The sequence below is a fragment of the Hippopotamus amphibius genome, chromosome 14, assembly GCF_030028045.1.
Source record: "Hippopotamus amphibius kiboko isolate mHipAmp2 chromosome 14, mHipAmp2.hap2, whole genome shotgun sequence".
NCBI lineage: Eukaryota > Metazoa > Chordata > Mammalia > Artiodactyla > Hippopotamidae > Hippopotamus > Hippopotamus amphibius.
The window spans coordinates 74,114,651-74,128,669 of record NC_080199.1 but is presented as its reverse complement, the minus strand read 5'-3'; the positions used below and the strand labels follow the sequence as shown (position 1 = coordinate 74,128,669).

The 14,019-nt window shown below is 56.6% G+C and overlaps 1 protein-coding gene across 1 annotated transcript in view; it reads right to left on the bottom strand.

Annotated features, from left to right (window-relative positions):
- Positions 1 to 6,815: 6,815 nt before the first annotated feature.
- SLC7A1 (solute carrier family 7 member 1) overlaps positions 6,816 to 14,019 on the bottom strand; it is a 66,549-nt gene continuing 59,345 nt past the window's right edge. Inside the window, exons 8-13 of the mRNA XM_057707349.1 lie at positions 13,854 to 13,993; positions 11,269 to 11,371; positions 9,348 to 9,565; positions 8,957 to 9,123; positions 8,128 to 8,236; positions 6,816 to 6,953 (exon numbers count right to left, since the gene is read on the bottom strand). Of these exons, the coding sequence (XP_057563332.1) occupies positions 6,847 to 6,953; positions 8,128 to 8,236; positions 8,957 to 9,123; positions 9,348 to 9,565; positions 11,269 to 11,371; positions 13,854 to 13,993 (844 nt within the window). The 3' untranslated portion in view covers positions 6,816 to 6,846. The remainder of the gene's footprint in view (positions 6,954 to 8,127; positions 8,237 to 8,956; positions 9,124 to 9,347; positions 9,566 to 11,268; positions 11,372 to 13,853; positions 13,994 to 14,019) is intronic.

Genomic DNA, 14,019 nt, shown 5'->3' with positions numbered 1-14,019 from the left:
ACTGCCAGCTCTCCCTGCCTGCGAGGCTGGAAGGAGTGAGCAGAGTGAAGTTCAGTGAAGCGGGGGGCAGATGCGTCCCACCGCGGCTGGACTTGAAGGCTGTTCTCACGCTATAGCTGCATCGGTGAACAGGCCCCCAGCACTGGCCCGTGGGGTGGGGGGAATCCTCACATCGCATCCCTGCATCCCTGATAGGCAAGAGGCAGGGTCCTGCCGGCTGGGAAGTTCGGGTCAAATGCTTAAAAAAATCACCCCCACCACAGGCTACAGCTAATTCACTTGTTTGCTAACTATCTTTTTTTTTTTTTTAACCAGTCTGCTTCTCTCAAACTTCTTTATAAACAAAAGCAGGACACCCAGGGTTTCTTGAAGGCCAAGCTCTGTTCTTTTATCCTCAGTATGGGGCACCCGCTGGCGAATTTGCCTCCCTCACCAAGTCTGGGATGGTTTTCCAGCACCAGCACCACATGGGCTAAAGTGCTGTGCCATCTGAGCTGGGCCCTCCCGCCCCTGCAGGACCCCCGGGGCCCCTCCCCACAGACAACCCAGCCAGCCAGGCTCAGCTGCTGCTGTCGGTTCTAACTGCACCCAAATCCGTGTAGCGGGGGCTGTGTTAGCAGGCGCTCAACAAGTCACCGCGTGGTTTCCAGGAGTAAAAATGTAAAGCATCCGTGGGAAAGTCCTACTGCGCCTCTCCCCACCCCCACCCCCTCCCCCGCCCGCGTCCCCCCGCAGTCCTGAGTGCTGAGAAGTAGGCCAGAGGCTGGCTTCATCAGCGGAGGTACCGTACTGCCTGCTTTATTCCCCAAGCCTTTCTCGCATCGCATGTATTCTGGCCGTATTTATGGCTTGATGGACAGGCTTATACAGTAAAACGAAACGATGGCCCCTGGAATAGGGGTGGACGGGGGTACCCCCGGTATGTGTCCCCGGCCGTCTGGTGGCTGAGCAGTCCCGGAGGCGTCCAGGTGATTCGTCCCCACTGCGGAGGCCAGGCTGTCCCGGGGCAGCTTCTGACTCACCAGACGTGTGTCATCACCAAACTGTGCTCCAGGAGGCTGCCCACCCCCAGGCCTCCAGACTGCAGTGGCTTCTCCCGCCGGCCTTCCGGGGGGGTTGGGGGGACCCCCATCAGGGTTTCCTAGGAAACTGCTGGGAGCCGGCGCGGCTTCAGGCGCGCGCCCGAGCCGGCCGCTAGATGGCAGTGTGGCGCCGCGCCCAGGCGGGCTCCCGGGAAGGACCAGCCCAGCCTGGTGGGTCCCCAGCTCCAGGCGCTCGGGGATGCTCGGGGAGGGATGCTCGAGGACGCCGGCCCGCCTGGAAGTTAGGGGCTGGCTCAACGGGCGCCTGCAAGTTGTCACAGATCGCCCTGGAGGAGGCGGCGGAGGGCGTGAAGGGGCGCCCGGCCTGCGCTTGTCCCCGGACGCACAGCAGGCCCCTGGGCGCGGAGAGGAAGCGTCCACGCGGCCCTGGCCCGGGGGTTGGTTGACCGCGTGGCCTACGGATGCGCCTCACATTCCTGATGCTGAGCGCATGGGGCCAGCAGCAGCCCCCGCCCCGCTCTCGGTCCCGGAAAGGTTACACCTTACCTTCCCGGCAGCAGCCCTCCCAGCGTGATCACGCCGAGCCTTAGGGCTGAGAATCAGGGCCCCCTTGACTGAATGCCTCCTGTGCAAGAAGACGCTTCCTTTCTCAAGGGGGGGCGGGGTGAGAGATCAAGGATGGTTAGCACAGCTCCAGCCCTCCCCATCCCCTCGCGGTCCTCACGCACCGCATCCTCCGGGACGGGTGGCGTGTGGAGGGAAGCGCAAGGCTAAGGCGTTCCAGGCAGAGGGCTCTGCTGCGCCGACACCCACGTCCTTCTGCAAGCCAGCAGCGTCAGGCCCCACAGTCAGGCCCCCCCCTCTGGGCCCGGGCCCAAACCCAGCCAAGTCCGGAAAGAGTGGGAGGTGGGGAGCCGGCTTCAGAGGATCCTAAATGAGGGTCCAGGGGTTCCCTGGCCGAGGCTGGAATGAGCATTTCCACCAAACGGCTGAAGTAAAGGAGGCAACGCGACATCCGGTTGAGAGGAAGCAGGCTGATACTCAAGCAGCAAAGGGCAGGATCTGGAAGTCTCCCCGGGGGCACCCCCTCCCCATCCCAGAGCTGCCGGAATTCCTGAGGTCACACTGAGCACGCCCAGGCCATAGACAGAATTTATTAGGATTTGCGGAAGCAGGAGAGGATGGACCACAAGATAGTTTGACTTTACAACATGAAGTACGGTATCAATGTACAGTTTTGTCATTTGTCAGCAAAACTGGGATACAGAGCAGAGGTTCACATTTTTTTAAAGGCGACGGACGACATCTACTCTTGTCCTTAAAATAAAAGCAGGGGGGATGAGCAGAGGCCAATCTGATTTGCAGTTTGCGTCAGAATCTAAATCTAGTATCACAATTATAAGAAACTATAAGACTATTAGAAAAATAGAACATCAAACAAGCAAAAAATATTATACAATTTACATAATAAAAAACACAATTCCCTTAATAACGGTTCCACTTTCAGTAGAAGGAAAAGCGTACTGAAGAAACCACAGCTCTTCAGGTCGGGTAAGAAACCAGCCTCTTAAAGACCATCACCCTTCGTGCTCCTCAGGCCTAGCGACGCTGAAAGGCACGACGTAAGCAGGAAACTCATCTTAAATATATATTATAACTTCTCCAACGGGAAAATAAGTCCCAAACTTAAAAAGTCTGTCATCAAGAAACACAAAATCATATACCTTGTTAATAATTTAACAGAGTCTGAATGCATCTTCCCAGCCCTGCTCCCTGACCCCGAGAAATCCCATATGGACTCCGAGCTGAGGTCTTTCATCTCACGGGGATTTTCAGCAGTTCAACACATTTACAGGGTGGACCAGGGGGCTCCTGAGAACTGTGCCCTGAGACCCTTGGCCGGTCCACGTCCATCTTGAAAGAGCACTGCCACCCAGTGAAGCAACAGGCACAGAAAGACTGGGTCGTAGTGAGGGACAGGAAGGTCAGCTGACTTTTTCTTTTGCCTTCAGCACCCACTAGGCATCGTAAATACCATACGACATGTGGAGTGTATGTAGCTTCTTGCACCACTGGACCAATAAAGCGTTTCATTACTCCAAAAAGCCCACAAGAGTCTGATAAAATGTACATCTTGCTCTCCCTAAGGAGCCTTACATACAATACTCTCATTACCAAGGCAGATATATTTTAATTTATACATAACAATTATGCACAACATATATTTAGTTCCATCTGAAGTTAACTCACACGTGTCACATGCCTACACCCTAAGAGCGTGGACATGCCGCAGTCACCTCTCCATCCATCCTAGAACCCTGGGCCACAAGGCCTGGCACGAAGACCCCTCCCTCCTGTCTCCCTGGGGGTGGTTCTTGGGTGCCAACAGAACAAGCAGCTCTTATTCGACGTGTCAAAGTGGGGCATTCAGGTCAGGAAAGACGGGCCCTAGCACAGAGCCAGGCAACTTTTCTTCAGCAGTGAGGCCCCCCCAAATGCCCATGGGCTCACCCACGGTCTGGGTGGGGCCTTGATGAGACATGTCGGCACACACGGTGCTGGTAGTTCTGCCTCCAGTGTTAGGCTAGACACCATCCTAGGCTGCACGGCAAAACCTGCCAAGTCCCCATGCCTGCCTGGTGGTGGGAATGGAGGGGAGGAGACCCGGGACAGCCCGGGTTCCCATCCGCGCCCCCAACCCCACACACAAAGCACAGCAAACACAGCGCAAGGCTCCTGCTGGGCCTGCGCCTCTCGCAGGCATGGACAGATGTGTCCAAGGTGCAGAAGGGAGTGTCAGGGGCCCAGGGGCTCGGGGTGGGCGGAGACGCCTCCACAGTGCTGCTGTCACCTGTGAACACACAGCAAGGGGAGGCCCGTGGTGTCCAAACGACACGGGACCAGGCAGCCGATCACCTGATGGAGACGGGACTTGGGGAACAAAACCAACCCAAAGTCGGGGAGACGCGAGGGATCCTGCCGGCAGTATAAACCCAGCGGCTTCTCCAAACCGGCCAGGAGAGGTGGCTCTATGATGCCCGCTCTGCGTTTGTAAGAGCAAATCCTGCCCAAAGCTGGGCAGGAGGGGTGTGAGTAGGCGGGGCAGGGGCTGTGCGGAGGCTCGTACTCCCACCCAAGGTCCCCACCCCCGCTCTGGAGGGCTCACGTCTCCCCCGCCCATGGCCCCGCTGCTTCTCTGGAGACCCTGCACCCCTCACTCTTCAGCACAGGTCCTGGGGACCCCGGGTGGGTTTTCACAAGGCTGTGGACATGCAGGGAGAGGACCACGGGCGCCCAGAAGAGGCGCTTCCTCACCACAAGCGGGTCTGTCCAACATGAGTGCTTGGGGCTGGTGCACAGATACAAGTAGACACGGTATCCCTGGGGGAGGGGGGGATGTCTCTAGAAATGCGGAATTTCTGAGTCTACAGGAAAGCATGGCTGAGCCACGAAACTGAGTCTGGGAGGGCTGAGATGTGAACCTGTCGGGCACTTCCGGTGGTTATTTTTTGCCTGTGTGTCCATGTGTGTGTATATGTGTGTGTCTGTGTCCATGTGTGTGTCTGTGTGTGTGTGTGTGTGTGATGTCTGTGTGTGCGTTTGTTTTTGTGTGTGTCCAGCTTGGGGCAGGAAGGAAGGGCGTGACCAGAAAGTCCACTGACATTAGGAGGCGTCCCCCAATCACCATTCCTGGCAGCACTGGCCCCACACACAGAAGAGAAAACCCCTGGCAACCGCATGAAAACTGCTCTCAACACACGCACAGGCCCCTGAACCCCGCCACATGACCCCAGGTGCCCTTTCCCGGCGGGGAGGGTGCGGGGCTTCTGCGCGGCGCTTTGCGGCTCTGGGGGAGGAAGGGGACCATCTGTGGGGATGTGCTCGCCCCGTGAGATGCGGACACACACCTTCCCGGCTGGAGAACGACGTGTTGCAGACTGAAATGTCAGCTGCACAGTCTGTCAGGGGCTGGCACGCACGGAAATTTCAGCCAGAAAGAAAAAGTGAAAAAACCCCTCTCTCCCGCCACCTACCCTGGACACCCTCTTTCCCTCACGCTCTGTGCATCTGTGGAAAAACAGCAGACAGACCAGGCAACCAAATGGCTAACAGGCCCCAAGAAGACAGCAGACAACCAGAACCCAACAAAATAAGTTAATATTTATCAAAATATTATACAGCACCAAGCTACATAAATTTAAATACCTCTCTTTGGAAATCCAAGCTTTGGGCTCTTATAATCCTCCCTCTGGAAGCTTCACAAGTGACACTGAGAATAAAGCTTCCACAAGTGACCAGAGTGGCCAGAGCCTGGCACGGAGGCCAGCCCTCCATTTGGCCCCTCCGCTCACTCTTGCATTTTTTCTCCAAGAACTTTCTGGGGCAGAGGGAGGAGAGCCCAGTGCCATCAGTGTATCAGGCTTCTTTCTACCAGGTTTGTGACAAAGGCCAGAGAGGGACGATACGGGCAGCTAAGCTTCCAACGCCGCGTTTCCATTTTCTGCGGCGTCCAACACGCCTGTCCTCACCTCCTGCCAACACGGGCCATCCATCTCTCTCGGAAAGAAGACTCAGCCCAGCCACCAGGAGTGTCCTCGGGGCCTCGGGAGGGAGCGCCATGTGCACGGGGACACGCAGACCCCGAGGCAGGGGCACCAACGCGCGCACAAACCCGCGGCCTCGGGACCACACGCACACAGGCGGGCGGCGCAGCAGTGTGACCCCGGACCGCCCAGCGTGCAGCCCCCGAGCCCTGAGCCACTCGGGGCAGTTCCTGGGCCGAGTTCCACATCACAGGTAACCGCCAACGGGATCTGGTGGAGTGACTGATTCACAGCGATGGATGGGAGGACGCCACGTGATGCTGAGACACCAGAGGGGCCAGACATCCTGCCGGGGCCAGAAGCAGCTGGAGGGCCGCGCCGTCACCCAGGACGAGCGGACACCGGCCTCGGGGACCTTGAGACCCAAGAAACCGACCTGCGAGCAGCAGACGGAGGGCTCGGCGAGGAGCCGGGACCTGCAGGCAGCGCTGCGCGAAGCTCTGCTCACTCGAGGTGGGTCCTACAGCAACAGCGTCGCGTTCCAGTTACTCAGGACTTGGCCGTCCCCCAGGGAGAGGCCAGAGCCGCAGGGACCGGCGGGGCCCGGAGGGCTGGCGGCTGCAGGAGGGCCGCGTGGAGCGGCCACCGCGCCGGCCCCACGCGACGCCTGGCCCTGCGGCCGGAGTGTGCCGTGTGCCGTGCGCGAGGGGGTCCGGAGCCCCTGCCTGGACGGGGAGGGGGCGGTCACGGTCCTAACGACCCCTCTGGACGCAGCTCAGGGGGCAGAAGCAGGAGCAGACCATCTACGTTTCCTTTCTAAGTAGACGAAGCCGCTGTCCTCGGGCTTGGGGCGGCACAGCTGGGGTCAGGCTGCCTCGTGGTGCTCGGCGGGCATCCGGGCGGCTCTCTGGGGCTGGGCGGGGAGGCGGGGACGGCAGTGTCCGGCCCAGTCCCTGGGAGGGAGGCCGGACGCCTCAGGGGACACCTCCATTCTGCCCGAGGCTGCAGCAGCAGGGGTGCTGGGCCGGCGAGGAGGGGGCTGTTGTCTTTGTTCAGAGGGAGGCTCGGAGGCAGGCGGCCAGCCCCGGCCCCACGGCCCCCGCCAGGCGTGGCCAGGTGAGGGGCCCGGCAAGCCGGCCTGAGCAGGACACGTGGGCTGCACCCTCCGCTGCCCTGGGCTCGGCGGGTGCGGGTCCTGGGTCCCGTGCGCAGGTGGGGAGAGCGAGGTGCTGCCGGGGCCTCGGGGGCAGGGCTGTGTGTCACTTGCAATGGTCCAAATGGCCGTCCACTGGAGTCCCTGCTGGGTCGGCCGCCAGGGACGCCTCCTCGCTGTGCCAGAGGCCGTAGCCGAAGTAGATGATGAAGCCTGCGGGCCGAGGGCAGAGACGGGCGTGTGTGAGGGGCGTGGTCCCGGAGGCAGGCCCAGCAGCAGTGTCTGCAGGCGGCCGCCCCAGGCTGAGACCCCGTGGGGAAGCGCTGCCTCAGGCCGGGGAGCAGTGGGGCTGAGGCCCCGGGAGGACGGGATGCCCCGCGGCACTGGAGGGGCCAGCACAGACCCCCCGGAAGGGGCGCTGTGCCCACCAGCGTGGATTTCCAAGGGGCGCCAGGGCTCCCCAGGCTCTTCGCACTGTCTGTACAGCCCTCGTGCTCCCTACATGACATGAGTGACTTAGACATCCAGGTCACCTGGGAATGCATGACACCCCCGCATTCAGTCATTTCAGTGACGGTCAGGGGCCTCAGAGGTCTATGGTGGGGCCCAGAGCTCTGTTCCCCTAACTAACCCCCCCCCCCCCGGGGGGCCACCTTTGTGCCAGTGACATAGGAGAGCAGGCCCTGAAGGAAGCACCCAGCCATCAAAAGCCCTGGAGCCCAGGAGCTTGTGGGGGTCGCTCAGAAGGGGCTCCTCCACGGCTGCAGGGACGCAGGGGCCACCCACCCCACCCCCACCCCCACCGTCACTGGGGCCGGGAGGTCACTGCTCTCGTCGGTGGCACGCACCGGTCAAAGCCAGTCTCCCAAGCACTGGCACCCGGCCCCTGACACTGCAGAAGGAAGCCGGGTCCACCTCTGCAGCCCCTGCTGTCAGAGGCCCACAGAGGGGCCATGGCTGGTGTCAAACGGGGCCAGCACCCCAAGGCCGGCCCCGGGTCTCCCACAGGCCCGGCCAGGCCCCGCAGCCCACGGCGGCACAGTCCAGACGCTGCTGTGCGGGGGGACCAGGGTGGTGTTCTGTCAACAGCAGACTCACAGGCTCAGTCTTAGAACGTCAGGCTCTTGCCCAATGAGATGACCAGCTCAGACAAAGGCTTTACAATTATCTAAAAGGGAGGGGAGGACCCACGGCCTACCAGAAAACAGCTGACCACACGTATTTTCACTGTGTTTTGAGATCTGAAACGGGGGCGGCTGGAGGACGCGCGCCATCCAGCCAGTAGCAGGGAGGACGCGTGAGCGGCTCAGCACCAGCTGGGGGAGTGGGGGGCCAGAGACACTGGGACGTCACGTGCTGGTCACCGCGAAACCCACGACTCACGTACCTATCAGCATCCACACTGCAAACCGGACCCATGTGCCTCGGTCCAGCTGCATCATGAGATAGACGTTCACGAAGATGCTCAGGACGGGAAGGACCGGCAAGAAGGGCACCTGCAGAGGCAGGAGGCAGAGCGTCAGGGCGGGCGGGTGGACAGCGCCAGACAGATGGCGTCCGCTTGATCGTTTAGCAAAACTACCAAGGAGAGGGTGCACCGAGGCTGGTCTGGACAGCCAGGTCCACGCGGGGAGGGGCTGAATGCCCGTCCCCACCACGGCACCTCTCACACCCCCTGTCCCCCCAAGTCACTCCCCAGACCCCCAGCCCCCCCAAACACACCCCCACAGGCAAATCCTAGCAGATGGGAGTTTGTTCTAAGCTAGCAAAGAGAGCTGCATCCTAACTTCCGCTCTTACTCGTCTCCAGAAGGGGCTGGAAGAGGGGCTTCTGCTTCATCTCGAAGGCTGAACTATCTTATTATTTGTAGAATCTAAACATGCAGAAGCCCTGGTCACCTCCAAGGCTTGGTGATGACATGGGATCCACCAGGGCAGACGTTTCTTTACGATAAGCCCAGAGGACACAGGGCACTACCCCACCTGAGAGCCAGGGGCCGGGAAGGGGCCTTCTTCCGGGGTCTGGCCTCTCTCAGCAGGCAGGGTCTGTGCCCGGGGGCCCCAGGCTCACGTCCCCCTGAGTCCGGCCAGCGAGCACCACCCTCCGCACACCAAGCCCCGGCAGAGCCCACATGGGCAGGGCGGCCTCCCGACAGGAGAGCCAGAGGCACGGCCTCCCAGGGGGGGTCCCTCCAGCCGTCAGGCTGAGCTGCTCACCTTGAATGAGAGCTTGGTCTTGCTCTCAGGCTGCCGCCAGATGATGGCCGTGACCACAGAGCAGAGGAAGGCAGAGCCCATGAGGACAAAGACTGCCCACAACTCCCCATTTACCAGGGCCTCCTTGCCGAGCACAGCCGCCAAGCAGAAGGTGATGACCAGAAGTGCTAAGAGGGAGAGAGAAAGACGCGCTTCAGTCATTTCCCAAGTTCCCACAGATGGACATCCTCATTTCTCCCCAAAACTCACAGAGAGGAGGCTCCCCTGCTGCAGGCACCCACCCCAGTCAGGACGGAATAACTGACATCACGGCCCAGGGCGCGTCCGGCACTTGCCCACCTCCAAGGACAAGCGGACCCCAAACACCGCACACACCGCATAGCGCTCTCACCTATAAGGCTGGTTGAGACGTTCACAATTAGCCCAGAGAATTTGGAAGGCTCCGTATTTTTGGGTGACAGCATGGTCTTCAAAGAAAACCTTTCTGCTTCCGGTAAAAAGCCCATCTGGGAATCGCTGGTGCTCACCAGCTCATTCTGGTCGACTGGGTCGAGCTCGTCGCTAGTCCTGGCCATCTGGTATACCATGTTAGGCTGCTCCGGCTGATACCTGTAAAGCAGTGTATTGCTTCCCCATCATAATATGCTTTAATTAAGCAAAAGGACACACACTAACTCAAGCTGCCCAGGACACAGGGCGTAAAACGGGAAGAGGATGGTCAGAATGATGCATTTTCCAGCAAATGGAAACAAGAGGAGACCCAGGCCTCGCCTTCTGCTTCTACCTCTGGGCAACACCCCTCTTGGTGTCTCTGTTACGAGGCAACTTGACCCCCAGCATGAACCAGCCCAGAGGATGGTCCTGAGAGTTGCTCTTGTTCTGAAAAGCAACACTGGCCCTTGGATGTTCAAGATACTAGGCCACTTCCAAAAAAACTATGGCTGCAGGGCTAACAGTACAGACAGAAATAGAAAGCAATCACATTAGGACCTTGTTTGGTGTAGAGCCAGAGAAACGTGTCTGCCGGCTGATGGATTTGAGAAATTCTGTGTGTGAGACTTAACTGGATCAATTTATTTTAAAACTCCAAGTGCCTTGGAATAAATAACTCTATAGAGCTGGGTGAAGGACCAAGCCTGTGGCATCATTTCCAAGACACAAGCCACCTGCAAGTGAAGCATCTGTTTCAAATGGGGCTCCTTATCTTTCCTGCCAAAATGAATAGAGCTCAAATCTTTCCCACCAGCTCTGAAAAACAGAGTGCTCTGTGAATTACTCTGCATAAAGCTAAGAGTGAGTATAAAGATATTTATCCTTTTTTTTTTTCACTGACTCATGTACACCATTTGGTCAATGAAGAAAGTGGGGGGCACTCAGAGAAGATCCTAGCCCTGAGCTCTTGGGAAGGAGTAAGTGATCGGAAACTAGCAAACTAGTTCTAGCTAACTCTCCAGAGCCACTACTGAGACTTAACCCAGGTAATTTAGCTGCGGAGCACATTAGGGATGGACTCGATGGCCTGGCAAGCACAAATCCCTGAGAAAGAAGTGGGAGGCTCTCCCCAGGTAACCGCGCTGAGCATCTCCCGAGTACCTGCTGTCGTGATGTGCACAACCTAGGGCCGTTCCCAGGAGTGAGGAGGCAGAGCCCTATCTCCCAGAACAAAGGGCAACTGGAGCAGGGGTGTGCCTGAAGAGGGGGGCACCATGGCAGCTGAGGACCCCCGGATGCCAAGCCTCGTCCCAAAACTGCTTTATTACGGCCCTCCACGGGGCTGGCCCGGTCCAGACAAGGCTCAAAGCCAGAACCTGAACAGTCTTCCTAAACACTGTTAGCTACTCCAGGCCCTGTAATGGCACTCACTCCCCTGGGGGCGGTGTAACACTGCCACGGAAGCATCACACTGACCCACGTTTCACAGGTCCTGGATTCTACCAGTTCCCACCAGGGCCTGTCCCCAGTCCCCTCTGTCCCCAGAACCTGGACTAAATTGAAATTGTTACCCTAAGCCTTCAAGAATTCTGACCCAAGGATCCAGGCCCAACAGTCAGGTTGATAACCTGTCTCTATCCTCCCAACAACTAGCCAGAAACATCAGGGCACATGCGAGTGAGGGACGGAGCCACCCCGGGCTCTTCTCAAGGACAGTCTCTGTAACTAGGCTTTCAGCCGCCAGGTCCCACCTTCTCCCAGGCAGGTCCCAAGGGAGCTGTCCAAAGCCTGAAGTTTCCACGGTATAAACCATGAACGTGAACTGTTAAGAGGAAGGCTGGCAGGGCCATCTGTCCTGGAACCCAGAAAGCCATACCTACCGTAAGACCAACACACAGGCAGCCACCAAAGAGTAAGCCAGGAGGGTGCCAATGGACATGAGGTCCACCAAGTCCTTCAGGTCGAAGAGGAAGGCCATCACAGCTGGGGAGGAAACGAACATCAGGACCGTGCGTGGCCCTCCACACACCGCCAGCCAGAACCACCACCCACCCGCAATCCAGGGCACACAAGGGGTGCTGTTCTACTCCCCACCCCCGGCCCTTTCCATGGAAAACCACTGTGACTTCGCTTAAAGAGGAGAAAAGTTCAGGATTAAACCACATACACAGCTCTCAAAAGACAATAATAATAATTAACGTTTATATAGAGAGTACTCTTATCAACATGACCCTTTTTGACCCTCATGGCAATTTTGCCAGCTATCCCTACACTACAGATGGAGAAAGTGAAGTTCAGACATGTTGAGAGACTTACCTGAGGTCACACAGCTATTAAGTGGAAGAGTCAGGTTCTGAGCTAGGTCCTTGTGGCTCTGAGCCCAGTGTGTCTTCCCCTACACCAGGCAGACGCACAGACATGTACATCTATCCATCCCCCATACACCACCCACCCATCCATCCATCCATCCATCCATCCATACATCATTCACACATCCATCAACCCTCATCCATCACCCAATGGCACTTGTGAGCATGCAGGTGACCGGGTGCTGGTATATGCCATTGAATAGGGCAGACCAAACAGCACTTGGCCTCCCAGAGCATATCACCTGAGACCTGCATCAGTAAGCAACAGTGATGAGGAGATGGGTGAGGGCAAGTCCAGTGCCCCAGGAAGACTCACAGGGGCTTCCAACCCAGAAGGTGGGCACAGAAAGCAGTGTTATTCCCAAACAGTATCAGTCCCCTCACCATGACCCCACTTAAAGCAAAGCAAAGCATGCATGCTTCTTTGAAAATCCTCTGTAGATTTTTATGAGAGTATGCATGTCTATTTATGTGGGTATGTGTGTCAAGTTTCCCATTTAAAACATAACTTGGCTGGATCTACTCTGGGATATTTTCAAATCACATGCAATCAACACAAGTTGAAACATAAACACAAAGGCGTTACTTTTCCACAAATATTTCTCAAGCCCACACAGACCGCTGCAACTAAAACAACTCAAATTGAGGCTAAAAAACAGAATTAAAGAGCAGTGAGGCCCTTCTGGATAATTAGAAGAGGATCCCACCACGTGTGCCACAAATGCCCACGTTCCCACCAAGAGAAACTCGAGCCGAACTTCTTTCATGCGAGGCGATTTAAATAAACTAAACACTTATTTACCACCCCTGACAAGTGAAAAGAAAAAGCAAACCCTTGATTTGGTAACAAGAGGACTTTACAGGCATTTTAAGGTTATACTTTGATCTCTCTTAATCAGCACAGAAAGGAAATTAAGGCCAGTCTTCAATACGATCAAATTACCTGTAAATACTGAAGAAACAATGACTATTTTCAATTTCCTTAATCCCTTAAACATACTGGTCATATTCTGACACATGGTGGCCCTTAACCTGCCCACTGCAATCACTCTCAAGAATGCAGACTCACACAACAAATGTGTGAAGTAATGAAAAAACCGGCTTTCCTTCATTATATACTATTAATCCACAAACCTAAGCACACTTTGCTAAGGGCATAAATGCTTAGCCCGTATACAATAACCGGTCACTCATTAAGATGGTCAAACGCCTCACCCAAGGCTACTTGACAAGTCCCTGTGATACAACTGTGCATGGTACCGTGTATCATTTACCAAGAAGACCCGCTGCTCTACTCACGGGCTGGAAGGAACCAGCCAGTTTGGCCTCAAAGCAGACCCGGAACCAAGAGCCAGCTGTGCAGCCACTGGGCGTGCAGCCTCACTCCGCCTCTCAGCTGTGTGCCCGCCTCCCCGGCTGCAGAACACCATGCAAGGAGGAAATGTAGAGCGCAGGCTCTCTGCAGGGCTGCCAGGCGTTCAGGGAACGCACAGAGCTCCGGGGCTCTCTTCTGTTGGAACTGCCCTCCGGGCGAGGAATCTGCCACGGGGTCAGATCAGCCTCCTCTGGGCCAGCCACTGTTTATAAACTCGGGGCGAATGGCTACAGCAGCCACACCTGCAGTGTCCCTTGGGGAAGAGGTGGCACATCTTATAAAGCAGCGATCATAAGGGATTCTTGCTTCCCAGAGAACTCACGCGCTAAGACACACAGATGGTGAACTTCCAATACCCACAAAAAGTCACTTGGCTGGTACCATGTAAGAAATCGTCCCACCGAGGTCTGCTCAGGGGCATTCGGAAAAGGGGAGAGACACAGGGCTTTGAAGGAACAGCGTGTATTCTAAGCTCTGTCCAATGAGACAATAATTAAAAAATTCAAACTTTCCGAGAATTCTATCACGTTCTCTGTAAAACTGGCCTCTGCTGTTTGTCAAAAAGGCACTTCGTTATTACCTTGCAATAAACCAGATATAAGAATAAAAACCAGAAGCTGACCAGTTTACAAGTTCTCCCAGACCAGCACAATTCAAGGTATTTCCCCAGGGAATCATACGCAACTGTTAAAATACTGGCAGGTGAAATGCCAGTTCTTACCGGCAATGGCACCTGAGGTTAACGTGGCGATTATTGGTGTTTTGGTCCTTTTGTTGATTCTGGCCAAAAATTTAAACAGCAGCCCATCTTCAGCCATGGCATAGATAACTCGGGGCATGGGAAACATGGAGCCTAGAAGGCTAGATGGGAGGAAAAGCAAAGTGTA